The following is a 15538-nucleotide window of genomic DNA, read 5'->3' on the forward strand; positions in this document are numbered from 1 at the left end:
AGCGTGAGAACAATAACACCAAATTTAACACACCTGCTTCCCATTCACACCTGAGACCTTGTAACACTAACGAGTCACATGACACCGGGGATGGAAAATAGCTAATTGGGCCCAATTTGGAAATTTTTCACTTAGGGGTGTACTCACTTTTGTTGCCAGCAGTTCAGACATTAATGGCTGTGTTTTAAGTTATTTTGAGGGGACAGCAAATGTACACCGTAATACAAGCTGTACACTCGCTACTTTACATTGTAGCAAAGTGTAATTTCTTCAGTGTTGTCACATAAAGATATTTTAAAATATTTACAAAAATTAGAGGGTTGTACTCACTTTTGTGAAATACTGTACTTTTCATACCTTTCAAAGGCTCCATCAAAGCACATAGCTGAGCCAAAAGCTTGTATTCCATAGATTATTTCAATAAAAAAAGGAGTAGAGAGTACTTCATAAATAAGAAACATATACCCAGTGTCCATCATATGAAGTCATTGACATTTTGCTCCTACAAGTGTCTGTTCTGTTAAGCTGCCTAATATTGTGCATTGTTTCCACCTTGCCATTTAACCAACACCAATTTACAGTTGCCACTCCTTTGAGTTCCCTGTTACAAGTATGGATCCTTTTTGGCAATATTGTCATGGATCCGCAGCAATGCTTGTCTGTCAGCTTACCTCTCCATGTGTTCAGCTTAGAGACCAGCCACCCTTCACCTGGCTTCTTAAGTAATCTCTCCTCAAAACATGACTCCACCCCAGCCCTTATCAGGGAACACTATATTAACCTGTGCACTGCAAGCCAACCCTGCTGATCAATATTGTGTGTTTGGCCTCCGTGTGCTCCTTGCTGTGTGTTCTACATCTGATTCTAGTTACCGATCTTGGCTTGTTCTTGACTGTCCTTGTCTGCTTCATATCCTGACCTTGGCGTGCTTCCTTGACTATCCTTACCTGCTTGTTGCCCCGACCTTTGGCTATCTCCTGACTATCCTTTGTTGTTGCAGTCTGCTGCTTCCTCTCTACCTTCCTGTAGTCTACCATGAGCGTGAGCTGGGAGGCCCTGGGGGTCACGACCTGGAGCCAGACTGCAGCTAAATCCATCCCCACCACTAAGTTGCAGTTTATGGACTACAAGCTGCGTGTGAATTTATTGACAAATTACAGTAGATGTCAACATAAAATCCACGCCATCGAATTACAACTGTATGTTACTTCGTCAATTTATGTATAAATAAAACAAATTAAAAATAGGAATTCTCTGCAAAAAAAAAAAAAAAATTCTCTGTTGCATCTAATGGTCATTTTCAAGTGAAAAGTGAATCTGACTTTCAGGGAAATGTAAGACTCCTAAGAGATCATCTTATTTCTGATTGAACATACATACAGTGGGGCAAAAAAGTATTTAGTCAGCCACCAATTGTGCAAGTTCTCCCATTTAAAAAGATGAGAGAGGCATGTAATTGTCATCATAGGTATACCTCAATTATGAGAGACAAAATGTGGAAACAAATCCAGACAATCACATTGTCTGATTTTTGAAAGAATTTATTTGCAAACTATGGTGGAAAATAAGTATTTGGTCACCTACAAACAAGCAAGATTTCTGGCTCTCACAGACCTGTATCTTCTTCTTTAAGAGGCTCCTCTGTCCTCCACTCATTACCTGTATTAATGGCACCTGTTTGAACTTGTTATCAGTATAAAAGACACCTGTCCACAACCTCGAACAGTCACACTCCAAACTCCACTATGTGAAGACCAAAGAGCTGTCGAAGGACACCAGAAACAAAATTGTAGACCTGCACCAGGCTGGGAAGACTGAATCTGCAATAGGCAAGCAGCTTGGTGTGAAGAAATCAACTGTGGGAGCAATAATTAGAAAATAGAAGACATACAAGATCACTGATAATCTCTCTTGATCTGGGGCTCCATGCAAGATCTTACCCCGTGGGGTCAAAATGATCACAAGAACGGTGAGCAAAAATCCCAAAACCACACGGGGGGACCTAGTGAATGACCTGCAGAGAGCTGGGACCAACGTAACAAAGGCTACCATCAGTAACACACTACGCCGCCAGGGACTCGGATCCTGCAGTGCCAGACGTGTCCCCCTGCTTAAGCCAGTACATGTCCGGGCAAGTCTGACGTTTGTTAGAGAGCATTTGGATGATCCAGAAGAGGATTGGGAGAATGTCATATGGTCAGATGAAACCAAAGTAGAACTGTTTGGTAGAAACACAACTCGTTGTGTTTGGAGGAGAGAGAATGCTGAGTTGCAACCAAAGAACACCATACCTACTGTGAAGCATGGGGGTAGCAACATCATGCTTTGGGGCTGTTTCTCTGCAAAGGGAACAGGACGACTGATCCATGTACATGAAAGAATGAATGGGGCCATGTATCGTGAGATTTTGAGTGCAAACCTCCTCCCATCAGCAAGGGCATTGAAGATGAAATGTGGCTGGGTCTTTCAGCATTACAATGATCCCAAACACACTGCCCGGGCAACGAAGGAGTGGCTTCGTAAGAAGCATTTCAAGATCCTGGAGTGGCCTAGCCAGTCTCCAGATCTCAACCCCATGGAAAACCTTTGGAGGGAGTTTAAAGTCCGTGTTGCCCAGCGACAGCCCCAAAACATCATTGCTCTAGAGGAGATCTGCATGGAGAAATGGGACAACATACCAGCAACAGTGTGTGACAACCTTGTGAAGACAGAAAACGTTTGACCTCTGTCATTGCCAACAAAGGATATATAACAAAGTATTGAGATGAACTTTTGATATTGACCAAATACTTATTTTCCACCATAATTTGCAAATAAATTCCTTCAAAAATCAGACATCTGATTGTCTGGATTTGTTTCCACATTTTGTCTCTCATAGTTGAGGTATACCTATGATGACAATTACAGGCCTCTCTCATCTTTTTAAGTGGGAGAACTTGCACAATTGGTGGCTGACTAAATACTTTTTTGCCCCACTGTAATAGACTGCTTTATTATTTACATTTTCTTACATTTTGTAAATCATCTTCTCCCATGTATTTTTAGCATTGACTTAATGATAGAATTAAAATGTCTGCTTTTCATTTAGACAACATCTCAGTCAACAAAAGAAACATATGGCATTAATCTCTCAGAAGCTCCTTCAGAGACTGATCTACAAATATACACAAGGTAATGATATATAGTTTGCCACAGTTATAAGATATGATTTATGTCATAGTATTGTTGATTAAAATGTCTGGTCATTTATGCGTCAGTGATTTTTTGTGTACCCATTCTAACCATTCACAGGTAGCTTTAACCAACAAAGAGCTCTTAAACCATAATTGGTAATTCTTGAGTGTAGTATCCCATAAAAAAATAATCTGGATCCATCTTTTACTGTTCTCATTTCTAATAGGTCCCGCTAAGAACTACCACTTAAAGCGGTTGTAAACCCTGCTTTATTATTTTTACCTACAGGTAAGCCTTATTTATAATGAGGCTTACCTGTAGGTAAAATTCATATTTCCTAAACATGCACCGTTAAGGAGATATTCACCCTTCATGCAGCCACTGACTTCAGCATTGCATGCTCTCTGAAGGTCTGGCATATTGTGCTGGATCTTCAGAGCTTCTTACTAAAACTGAGGTCTCCAGTGCGCATGCGTCATTGCAGCTCTGGCCACTCACAGCACCGGAGCCCCTGAACCCAGAAGAAAGGCCTAGGGAACATGTCAGCTTTCTCAGCAGTGACCGGGCGCCACTGGGAGGGCTTCATTCTAAGATATTTCATAATGTGCTAGTATGTGATGCATACTAGCACATTATGGCTTTTTCTTGCAGGTTTTGTTTTTCAGCGGTTTACAACTGCATTAACCACTACAGCCCGGAAGGTTTTACCCCCTTAATGACCAGAGCATTTTTTGCAATTTGGCACTGCGCTGCTTTAACTGGTAATTGCGCGGTCATGCAACACTGTACTCAAACAAAATTTACGTCCTTTTTTTCCCACAAATAGAGCTTTCTTTAGGTGGTATTTGATCATCACTGGAATTTTTATTTTTTGCAATATAAGCGAAAAAAGACCGAAAATTTAGAAAACAAAAGGATATTTTCTACTTTTTTGTTATAAAGAATATCCAATAAACTCAATTTTTGTCATACATTTAGGCCAAAATGTATTCAGCCACATGTCTTTGGTAAAAAATTTTTAAATAATCATATATTTATTGGTTTGCACAAAAGTTATAGCATCTACAAACTATGGTATATTTACTGGAATTTATGCAACTTTTACTTTCTGACTGCTTCTCTCATTTCTTGAGGTACTAAAATGGCAGATCAGTAAAACCCCCAAATTACCACTTTTTGGAAAGTAGACACACCAAGGAATTTTCTGAGAGGCATGTTGAGCCCATTGAATATTCCAATTTATTGTCAAAGGTGATTGAAAAATTAAAAAAACATTTGGAAATGTATGTAGTTTGTCGCCGCTGCACAGGCGTGCACAATTTTAAAGCATGTCGTGTTTGGTATCTATGTACTCGGCATAAGACCATCTTTTATATTTTACCAAACATTTGGGCAATATAGTGTGTTGTTGTGCATTGAAATTCAAAAAAGTGTTTTTGTTTTTTTTCACAAAAATTGCATTTGGAAAATCTGCAAAATACTGAACATGCCTCTCAGCAAATAGCTTTCCAAAAAGAGGTCATTTGGGTGGATTTGTGCTATCTTGGCATTTCATGGCCTTCAAAACTGTGATAGGTAGTGAGGAAGTGAAATGAGAAATTTACGCCCTTTGAAATCCTGAAGGCGGTGCTTGGTTTTCGGCACCTGTATGTGGTATCCCCATACTCAGGAGAAGAAGCAGAACGTATTTTGGGGTGTAATTCCACATATACACATGGCGTGTGTGAACATTATATAATTTCAATAAAAACTTTGTGTAAAAAAAAAAAAAAAAAAAAAAAAGATTATTTTTTGTAATTTCCCCGAAACTTGTGGCAAAACATAAAATATTCCATGGACTCCACATGCCTCTCAGCAAATAGCTTGGGGTGTCTACGAAATGGGTCATTTGGGGGTGTTTGAACTGTCTTGGCATTTGCCCAACATTAGAAGTTTATGCCTATGCCTATGCTTAGAAGCTTATGCCACGCATCACCCACGCTTCTAACCACTTGAAGACCAAGCTTTTTTTGACACTTTTTGTTTACATGAAAAAATATTTTTTTTATGCTATAAAATTACTTTGAACCCCCAAACAGTATACATATATTTTAAAGCAGAGGCCCTACATGATAAAATGGTGGGTGTTGCAATTTTTTTTTCACACAGTATTTGCGCGGCGATTTTCCAAAGCTTAAAATTACCCATGCAACAAACTACATACATATTTTAAAACATACAGGTTACCACTTTAGATTTATAGAGGAGGTCTACTGCTAGAATTACATCCCTCGATCTGACGTTCATGTTGATATTTCACATGCATGGTGCAATTGCTGTTTACATCCTACTTGAGACCGATGCTTGCATTCACCTTTGCGCATGAGCACGGGGGGACAGGGGTGCTCTTCTTTTTTTTTTTTTTTTTTTTTACACTGTACCTTTTCATTTTTTTACATTTTTTTTAATCACTTTTAATGTTATCCCAGGGAATATACTGTAAATATCCCCTATGATAGCAATAGGTAGTGACAGGTACTTTTTTGAAAAATGTGGGGTCTATTAGACTCTAGATCTCTCCTCTGCCCTTAAAGCATCTGACCACACCAAGATCGGTGGGATAAGATGTTTTCCCAATTTAAAAATGGCGCTGTTAATATCTGGCGAAACCGAAGTGATGAAATGCTTGTAGCTTCCGGTTTCTTAGGCCATAGAGATGATTGGAGCCATTCTGGTCTCCGATCAGCTCTATGGTCAACTGGCGGAACCACCAGCTGCATTCTCGGGTTCCCCGGTGGGACAGGAGAGCCTGAGAAAACCATGGAAGGTAGCGGGAGGGGGGAACATCCCTTCCCACTGCTTGTTAAAGCAGTCTAGCGGCTGATTGGCCGCTAGGATTGCTTTCACGCAAAAGCAAAAACGATACCAAGATGATGCCTAAACCTGCAGGCATTATTCCGGTATAACCACTCAAAGTCCAGCAAAATACCAGTAAGTTGCTGGTCCTTGTTGGCCATATATTGTAATGTTCTTTTTTTTTTTTCATGCAGCCTGTGGACTGAACGGAACAAGAGAACCTAACAGATTCCTCTACTCACATCGACCGATGTGAAATCAAAAAAGTGTGTGGTATGCCCACCATTAGAATACTGCCTGCATCCACCCACTTATAATGATGGGCATACGTGCACTGTTTTTTTTTTCTGGGCTGAACGAAAAAAAAGAACCTAACAGAAATCTCTGCCAAGAAAAGTGAAAAAAAAATATATGCCCGCCCTCTGTTCACCCCAGGCCCCAAGCTTCGGCATATATGCCAACTGCAGTGGTGAAATCACCTCCTACAGCGCTAGAGTCACTAATTTACATATTGTGCAAGCAAATCCTGTTGCTGTCAAAAAAAAAATCAGTGCTGCAACTGAATGGCGTACCTGAAAAGCAAACAATGGTTAACTATAAAACACATTATCAAAAAAAAAATTAACTCAATAAAATAACTTTTTTTATTGCAATCTGTGCCAAAAAAAGTAGGGTTGTCCCGATACCACTTTTTTAGGACCGAGTACAAGTACCGATACTTTTTTTCAAGTACTCGCCGATAGAGATTACCGATACTTTTTTTTTTAATGTCACGTGACAGTGTTTTTTTTTTTTTTTGTTTTTTTTTTTAACAGTGTTTTCTTTTGAACGGTGTGTGTGTGGGTGTGTGTGTGTGTGTGTGTGTTTTTTTGTTTTTTTTTTACAATTTTTATTTTTTACAATAATTTTTTTTTAATTCTTTATATGTTTTTTTTTTTTTTGATCAGCCCTGTTGGGGGGCTTTGGTGAGATATCAGGGGTCTTAACAGACCTCTGATATCTCCCCCTTGAGACAGAGACAGAGGATAGAGATTCCCCAGTCCCTTTCTCTGCAGCCTCAGCTGCACTGAGAATGAATGGAGAGAAGACAGCGGCTTCTCTCCATTCATAAACTGACACATCGTAATCACAGGAGATTACAATGTATCAGTTATGTGAATGGACAGAGTCAGCTGAAGGGAAGGAGAGAGGAACAGAGGGGACAGCGGAGAGACACAGGGAAGGAGAGAGGAACGGAGGGGACAGCGGAGAGACACAGGGAAGGAGAGAGGAACGGAGGGGACAGCGGAGAGACACAGGGAAGGAGAGAGGAACAGAGGAGACAGCGGAGAGACACAGGGAAGGAGAGAGGAACGGAGGGGAACAGCGGAGAGACACAGCAGAACGGAGGGGACCGCGGAAGGGGACAGAAAAGGAGAGAGGAACGGAGGGGGACAGAGGAATGGAGGGGACAGCGGAGGGGGACAGAGGAACGGAGGGGGCATGGAGGAGGATGCAGTGACAGTCAGCGGTGAGCGATCACCGCTGTATGTCACTAAAGCTGCTGAAAGCCGCTGGGGGAGAATCTTGTAACTCCCCCACTCACCGATCACAGCTGTCCTCTAGGTATCGGGGGAAGCATCGGGAGCATTTGCCCGAGTACAAGTACTTGGGCCAATGCTCGGTATCGGTGCCGATACCGATACTAGTATCGGTATCGGGACAACCCTAAAAAAAAGAGTAAAAAATATATGGTGAAGCATAGGAACAATCCTCCCTCTGTCCACCCCAGCCCCTATGCTTCGCCATAAATGCTCTTTTCTTTTAACTGTGGTGGTGAAATCGCCTCCTACAGCGCTGGAGTCGATGATTTACGTATTGTGAGAGCAAACCCTGTTGCTGTCATAATAAAGATATCAGTGCCGCAGCTGAATGGTGTACCTGCAAAGCAAACAATGGCTAACAATAAAACACAGTAACAATAAAACATTACAGTATAGTATACAATACAGTAAAACAGTAAAAACAATAAAACTACAACTATTGTTTTTATAGTTTCTTTTTTTTAACTTTTTTTACACTTTTTTTGTAACCGTAAAAAACTTTGATCGTTCCAGGCTAGGGTCTTTCAAAATGGCGATGGCCATCTGACACCTTCGAGACCCTGTGTGAAAGTGTGCCCTGCTGTACCCTGTAATAATAATCCACTGATGTGTGGTAATGAAGGAAACAGTCCCTGATGCAGAGACCAGGTTGGTCAGGACAGGAGGGACAAAAATAGAGAGCGTTATACCTATATCCGCGTTTTCGACAGACACAACATCTTCTTTGGGGTGGTCTTAGGGTAGGGGTACCAGAGAGGACATCAAGCAAATGCTTCTCATGCAGCTGGCTCACTGAGTCTGGATTGGGAAATTGGGCCACAGCACCTTATGGATACAAAAGGGCTGTGCTGATTTCTTCCTGGAATTTTAGGAAGGATCCACTTCTTCCTGTTGCTTTGTATAGTACAGACACTTTTTTGTACCAGTGTCTGGCTTTACGGGCAATTAAGTACGGCCCCATCATCTTGTCGTTGAAGTCCACCCCTCCCATGTTAGGGTTTTAGTCCTGGACACAGAGGGGCTTCTCAACAATACCAGTCGCCATTGCAGTTTGGACTGCCGTGTCTGCTTGAATGGAAGACAGAACAAAAACGTTCTGTTTGTCCTTCCACCTCACTGCAAGCAATTCATTGCACCTCAAGCAGTTTCTCTCCCTGGTCTAAGTGGGGCATTTACAAGCCATTTGGGAAAGCCCCAGCGATTAGATCGCGCGGTGCCACATGCGCCAATTCCAAATTGAAAGAGGTATCTAAAAAGTGGCACGCTTGTATAAAAATTGTCCACGTATAAATGGTACCCCTTTTGGAATAAGGGTGACACAAAGTCCCAAACAATCTTGCCGCTGCTCCCTATATAGTCTGGGCAGTCAGGGAGCTCCATGTGGCCTTTTCCCTTGTAAATCTGGAAACTACATGTATAGCCTATTGCCTTTTCACTGAGCTTATACATTTTCACCCCATATCTGGCACGCTTAATGGGGAGAAACAGTTTGAAAACAGGGCGGCCAAAAAACTTAACCAGGGACTCATCTACGCAGACAGCTGGTTGAGGAAAATACAAGGCTGCAAATTTTTGGTTCAAGTGATTTACGAGGGGCCGAATTTTGTGGAGCTGATCATATTTGGGGTCACGCCGAGGATGACTGAGTTCACTGTCGGTGACTTGCGTAAACCGCAAGATTTGCTCGTATCTAGTCCTGGCCATGGCAGCAGAGAACACAGGCATATGGTGAATTGGGTCATTGGACCAATATGACCGCAACTCACTCTTTTTAGTAATGCCAACGATGAGGGATAGGTCCAGAAAGGTCTTTAAGGGGTTGTAAACCCTTGTGTTTTTTCACCTTAATGCTTCCTATGCATTAAGGTGAAAAAACTTCTGACAGTGACCGGCCCCCTAGCCCCCCGTTTTACTCACCTGACCCCCCTCGATCCCTTGGCAGAGACGCGCTGCACCTCTCTGCCTGGGGTTCTCGGCTCTTGATTTTATAGATTGATAACAGTGCAGCCTTTGGCTCCCGCTGCTGTCAATCAAATCAAATGGCGCGGGGTGGCGCCGAGTCCTACATTCTGCGTCTATGCTGGACTCGGGAGTGCGCCCGCAAGGTAACCCCCCAGCAGAGTGCTTCTAGGGGGTTATACAATGAGGGGAGGAGCTGATAGCACCACCAGGGGACCCCAGAACAGGATGATCGGGGCCACACTGTGCAAAACTAACTGCACAGTGGAGGTACATGTTTGTTTTAAAAAAAAAAAAAAAACTAAGCTTTACAACCACTTTAGTTTTGGAAACCATGATGCGTTTCCATGCAAATTGTCTGGAAAGGGTCAAATTTGGGTTTGCGGCGATAAATTGATCAGCACATAAATTGCTTTGGTCCACAATAGATTTGTACAGATCTTCCATGATAAACGTCTCATAAAAATCGATAGGAGTTAAATTTGCTGTTTCCACCTGAATTCCAGGTTGTCCAGTGAATAAGGGAAGTACGGTCGCTGCAGAAGTGGTGGGCTGCCAATCGGGATTTACAAGCACATCAGGAAGGGCACTATGGGCTCTACGGGCCTGCATTTGAATTCCTTGTGGTTGTGGGACGCTACTTGTGCTAACCACCACACCAGCTTGAACTGCACTTATGGGACTCGCCACGTCACCATGTGTTACTCCAGTGCTGGTTTGTCTACAAACAGGATGTAATAGGCCACTGGTGCTCGCCAGTTCAAAAGAAGGTAGAGCGGCACTAGTACCGGCGTTCTGCTGCATATGAGAAGTATGCTATTGTTGCACCTCAGCAACAGGAGAACAGGGTCGAGTACGCCTGACCTTAGCAGGGACCTCTACTCCGTCGTCAGAGCTATCTGTCAGGGTGCTGTTGCTCTCTACAGGTTCGTATACTGAGCCTGAATCCGACAGTGAAGACTCCCCATTACTCTCATCTGCCATGCTCAGGATCCTGTAGGCCTCTTCACTAGTGTACCTTTCGTTTGACATTTTGGCCACTAAATTTATAGGTAACTAGTGTGAATTACAGGTAAAAAAGCACCTGGTTGTCAAGGACTGTTTGAACCGGTACAAAAAAATGTAACTGCTAGTGCTAGCAGAGATCAGGCCTGACTCTGCTAACGCTGCGGTTTTGTGTGCTGTGTATTGGAAGTGACAGTGATCTACTTATACTGCACTTGTTTGGGTAGGGCAGAGGTGCTAAACAGGACACAGGTGCTGGCAAGTGTCCGGGCTGACCCTGCTAACGGTGCATTTTTGGCAACACTATACTATTGGGGACGCTAGTATAGTTCTGATCAGATCAAATATATCGATCTTAATCAGACACTATACTAGTAATGGAGGTGTATAGTGTGTGTGTTAGTGTTACTGGCAATTAAAGGGTTAAAATCTGACGCTGTCTGGGATTGAAGCTAACTGTTGTCACCCGTGACACTAACAGTGAACAGAAAAAAAGATCTGTACGCTGTACTAATGACACTGTGACAGGGAGTGAAAAGGTTAACTGGGGGGTGCGATCAGGGAGTTAAACTTTATTAGAGAATATGTGGCAGTACCCTGATGCTATATAAGACTGACGCTGACTGGCGTCATCCGTGACACTAATACAGTGAAAAGAAAAAAGATATGTACACTGTACTAATGACACTGTGACAGAGCAGTGAAAGGGTTAACTGGGGGTGATCAGGGGGTTAAAATTTATTAGGGAATATATGGCGGGTACCCTGAACCTATCTGGGACTGCCGCTAACTGCCCCTAACGCTATTTAGCGTCACAAGTGAGACATGTGAGACACCAATACAGTGACCAGTAAAAAATCTGTACACTGTACTTGGTGACACAGTGACAGGGAGTGAAAGGTTAACGGGGGGTGGCCATCGGCGGGTTAAATGTGCCTATGTGTACTAGTGTCAGTGTAGTGCTTTTTACTCACATTTGATACTCTCTCCTCTCATGCTTGAACCAAAAAGGTTTCCAGGAGAGGAGATTACATAATTTCCTGTGCCTATGTTTACATTAAACAGGCACAGGACGTTGTTCTGTGATTTGCCAGAACTGATCAGCAGGTCCAGGCCATAAATAATTGGCCTGGACCTGTGGATCGATTGGTCCGTAACAAATCCGATTGGCGCGGAGACGGGGGCGCGTTCGTCCCCTACCCGTGAGCACGAGCAACGTACGGGTATGTCGGTTCGCACAGCCGGGCCACCCACCGGCTTGCCGCATGTACAGAAGGCGGTCCGGAACAGGTTGAAGGAGATCTATGGTCACAGCATACAATTTAATTTTATAACATGAACATTGTAATAGCAATACAAACAATAGTTATTTTTGACGATTCAATATAAGCTTACCTAATAAAATCTCCTTTCATAATGTGAGTGCCACCTGTTTATTGTCTATCTCTGTCCATTACTTCCTAGATTCCCAGAATGCTTTGCAGCTTCCCTTGTGCTCATTGTAAGGACTACATATCCCATGGTAACTTGCTGCCTATAAGGTGTGATTGTTGTGGTGGCTCCACCTACTAAACCTTCATTATTTCTATAGTTCAGAAGACAGGCTCTGTGAACTGTGTAACACAGCATTACCTAATTTCAGTAGAAAAAAACTGAGGAACTTCACAAAGTAAGTTTACAAACTTCAAGATTGTTCTGATTACTTGGAGTAGGCTAAAAATAATTAAAAGGCAGTGTGGAAATAAATACATTTTGACCATAGATATGCTTTAAAAAGGAACTGCAGTCTGCTCACATAATTTGCAATAAAAACATCTTTGCCATTCTGAAGCTTCCCCCCAACCACTTTACATATTATTTTATATATATTGTGATTCTTTACTTGCCAAATATGCTGCAGAAATCTCCCTCCGCTTAGTCTGGCTGCAACCATTTTAACTGTGGGCAGCTGAAGCTGCTTCCTGTTCACTTCCTGGATTTACACAGACACGCAGAGGCACACCTCCAGCTCTGCAGCTCTGATTGGCCCTCTTATGACTCATCCCCCCTCCATTCCTGGCAAACTCTCAAGAGAGTGAGAGAGAGAGAGAGCTGTGCATGATGTTATAAGCCTAGGCATTTTTCCAGACAAGAAACAGGAAGTGGGCTGTATAAGGTATTTACTGGCAGAAAAAAAATGTTTTACTATCCAAAGTTAAAACAACAAGGGCAGAAGATTTAATAGATGGAAAGTTGAAAAAATGACTGAAGGTCCGCTTTAAGTGTTCTTTACTGAAAAAGGTTGAAAATAGCAAACTGTATGTTAGCTTAGAAAGATATTAACCTCCTCGCGTGCGCGCTATAGCCGAATGACAGCTACCGTGCGGACCTACATTGCCGGGACGCTGCCATGTGATGTCCTTCCCTTTGCACGCAGCACGCTCTGTGATCACTGAGTCAATGAGACTCGGCTGATCACAGATCGGAGTAAGGGTCTGATGCCGGCCCCTTACCATGATCAGCTGATCATGTGATGTGAACAGATGATCGGTAATCTTTTTTTCTCCTCACGCTGACAGGAGAATAAAAAAGCCGATCACCAGCTTCTGTGAAAGGGACATCGGTCCCGAAGAGGAAGAGCCACAGCCACCTCATCTGTGCCCACCAGTGCCGCCTGCCAGCGCCCAATCAGTACGCATCAGTGCTGCCTATCAGTGCCCATCACTGCCACCCATCAGTGCCACCTATCAATGCCCTTCAGTGCCACCCATTAGTGCCCATCAGTTCCACCCACCAGTGCCACCTATCAGTGCCCACCAGTGCCACCTCTCAGTGCCCATCAGTTCCACCCATCAGTGCCACTTATCAGTGCCCACCACTGCCGCCTCATCAGTCTCACCAGTGCCACCTATCAGTGCCCATCAGTCCAGCATATCAATGCCCATCAGTGCAGCCTCATCAGCGTACATCAATGAAGGAGAAAAATTACCTGTTTGCAAAATTTTATAACAAAATATAAAACTGTTTTGTTTTTTCAAAACATAAAAATAACATTTGTTTTTTCAAAAAACTGTTTTGTTTTTTCAAAACATAAAAAAAAAACCCAGCAGTGATTAAATACCACCAAAAGAAAGCTCAATTTGTGGGGTGGGGGGTGATAAAAATGTAATTTGGGTACAGTATTGCGTGACCGCACAATTGTCATTTAAAGTGTAAAAGTGCAGAAAGCTGAAAATTGATGTGGGCAGGTAGGGGGTTTAAGTGCTCAGTAAGCAAGTGGTTAAAATCTGCATAATAGGTAGAGTTATGCTTAATGACAGAGGTTGCTCACCTCAAACCCTGCTAAACAATTGTTTTTGTTAGGCTTAGCAAGGCTAAAGTAACAGAGAAGTTGAAACAATTTTACAATGCAACACGTGTAGCGAGATATCTCCATTTCTATTGTTTCACAAGGCCAGAGCTATGTTGCTACAGAAGGAAAATAACAAAAAATGAATACAAAAATGAAGCTCATAAAAACAAGACCTTTTCCATCTTTGTAAACAACAGAAATAGCTTCATGAATTTAGGCCTTCCAGAAAAATGACGACATGAAAAAAAAAACTACTAAAGCATTCTTTTATGTGACATTTATTATTTCAGAATCTTTATTTTGACACATATATATAATAATAATGTTTATTTTTTGTTTTGTTTTGTACACAACTTCTATTGTAGCCGTAGAGCAGGGGTCTCCAAACTTTCTAAACAAAGGGCCAGTTTACTGTCCTTCGGACAATAAGGGGGCCAGACTGTTGGCATCGGAAGTAGAATATGTCCCAACATCAGTGTGAGTAAACAATGCCCCATCTTTAGTATCCGTAAGAAGAATTGTGCCCCATCTTTGGTGTCCGTGAAAGGAAATGTGCCCCATCGTTGGTGTTATTGGGAAGAATTGTGCCCCATCATTAGATTCACTGGGAGGAATTGTGCCCCATCAGTGGTGTCATTGGCCTCCATTGTTTGTGTCATTGGAAGTAACTGTGACCAATAGTGTCAATAGGCCCCATTCTTGGTGTCACTGGGAGGAACCGTGCCCCATCGTGGGTGTTATTGGTAGAAATTACAACCCATCGTTGGAGTCATTGGGAGAAATTGTGCCCCTTCATTGGTGTCAGTAGATGAAATATTGCCCCAAGGGCCAGATAAAATCAAGCAAAGAACCTCAGCCAGCCCCCGGGCCACAGTTTGGAGACCACTGTTGTAGAGCATTATTCACGTTGGATTGTTTTGGCAGTCTTAATAAAGGGACATACCCTACAATATAATTTGTGGACCTCATAGATTCATTTCTATAATCTGTGCACATGACTATAATTTTCACTATTCTTTCTTAAAAAATAAAACATTTAAATCTATGGTTATATTAAAATAATAGCAAGTGTAAAAACAAGTTTAGTTTTACCAACATAAGAGCTATCTTGCCAGTCACTATTGAGGATATGCTTAAAGCGACTCTGTCTCCTAGTTAAAAAAGTGTCAAAAAGCACAACATACAAAAGAAGGGGCTTTATACGCACCTGTCCTGCCATCCATTCCTCTAATCATTGCTATTTTTCAGAGCAACAGCCTTTTCATATCCAAAACATTTGTGACTTTTTAATTCTCTGTTTGGTCCCATTGGATTTTATGGATATCACTGCCATCAGATTGTGAATGCTGGGACTTGTAGTGCGCTGTGGGGGTTTGTGTATAACCGTTCTTTAAAGTGGCTATAAACCTTCACAAATTGTAGCCATTCCTTCTGTAGATGGTTCTGGAAACACAAACAGGAAAGCATGTCTCCTTAGTTCTATCAGCAGGGGATGGGGATCTGAAGTCTTCACATAGCCAACTGCTCTGAGCCCTGATTGGACGGAATGGACACCACTCTCCTTCACACAGTACAGAGAACAAGCACAGCTGTGAATATGAGCCACAAGCTGAGTGCTGCAGCTCCCTCCCCGTCACCTTTTTAACTCTTG

The 15538-nt window shown here is 42.5% G+C and overlaps 1 protein-coding gene across 2 annotated transcripts in view; it reads left to right on the forward strand.

The window, feature by feature from the left end:
- FIG4 (FIG4 phosphoinositide 5-phosphatase) overlaps window positions 1–15538 on the forward strand; it is a 444470-nt gene that overhangs the window by 348070 nt on the left and 80862 nt on the right. For both annotated transcript variants that reach the window (XM_073627061.1, XM_073627062.1), the window contains one exon: window positions 3089–3171. In XM_073627061.1, the coding sequence (XP_073483162.1) occupies window positions 3089–3171 (83 nt within the window). The remainder of the gene's footprint in view (window positions 1–3088; window positions 3172–15538) is intronic.

The sequence above is a fragment of the Aquarana catesbeiana genome, linkage group LG04 (genome assembly GCF_042186555.1).
Source record: "Aquarana catesbeiana isolate 2022-GZ linkage group LG04, ASM4218655v1, whole genome shotgun sequence".
NCBI lineage: Eukaryota > Metazoa > Chordata > Amphibia > Anura > Ranidae > Aquarana > Aquarana catesbeiana.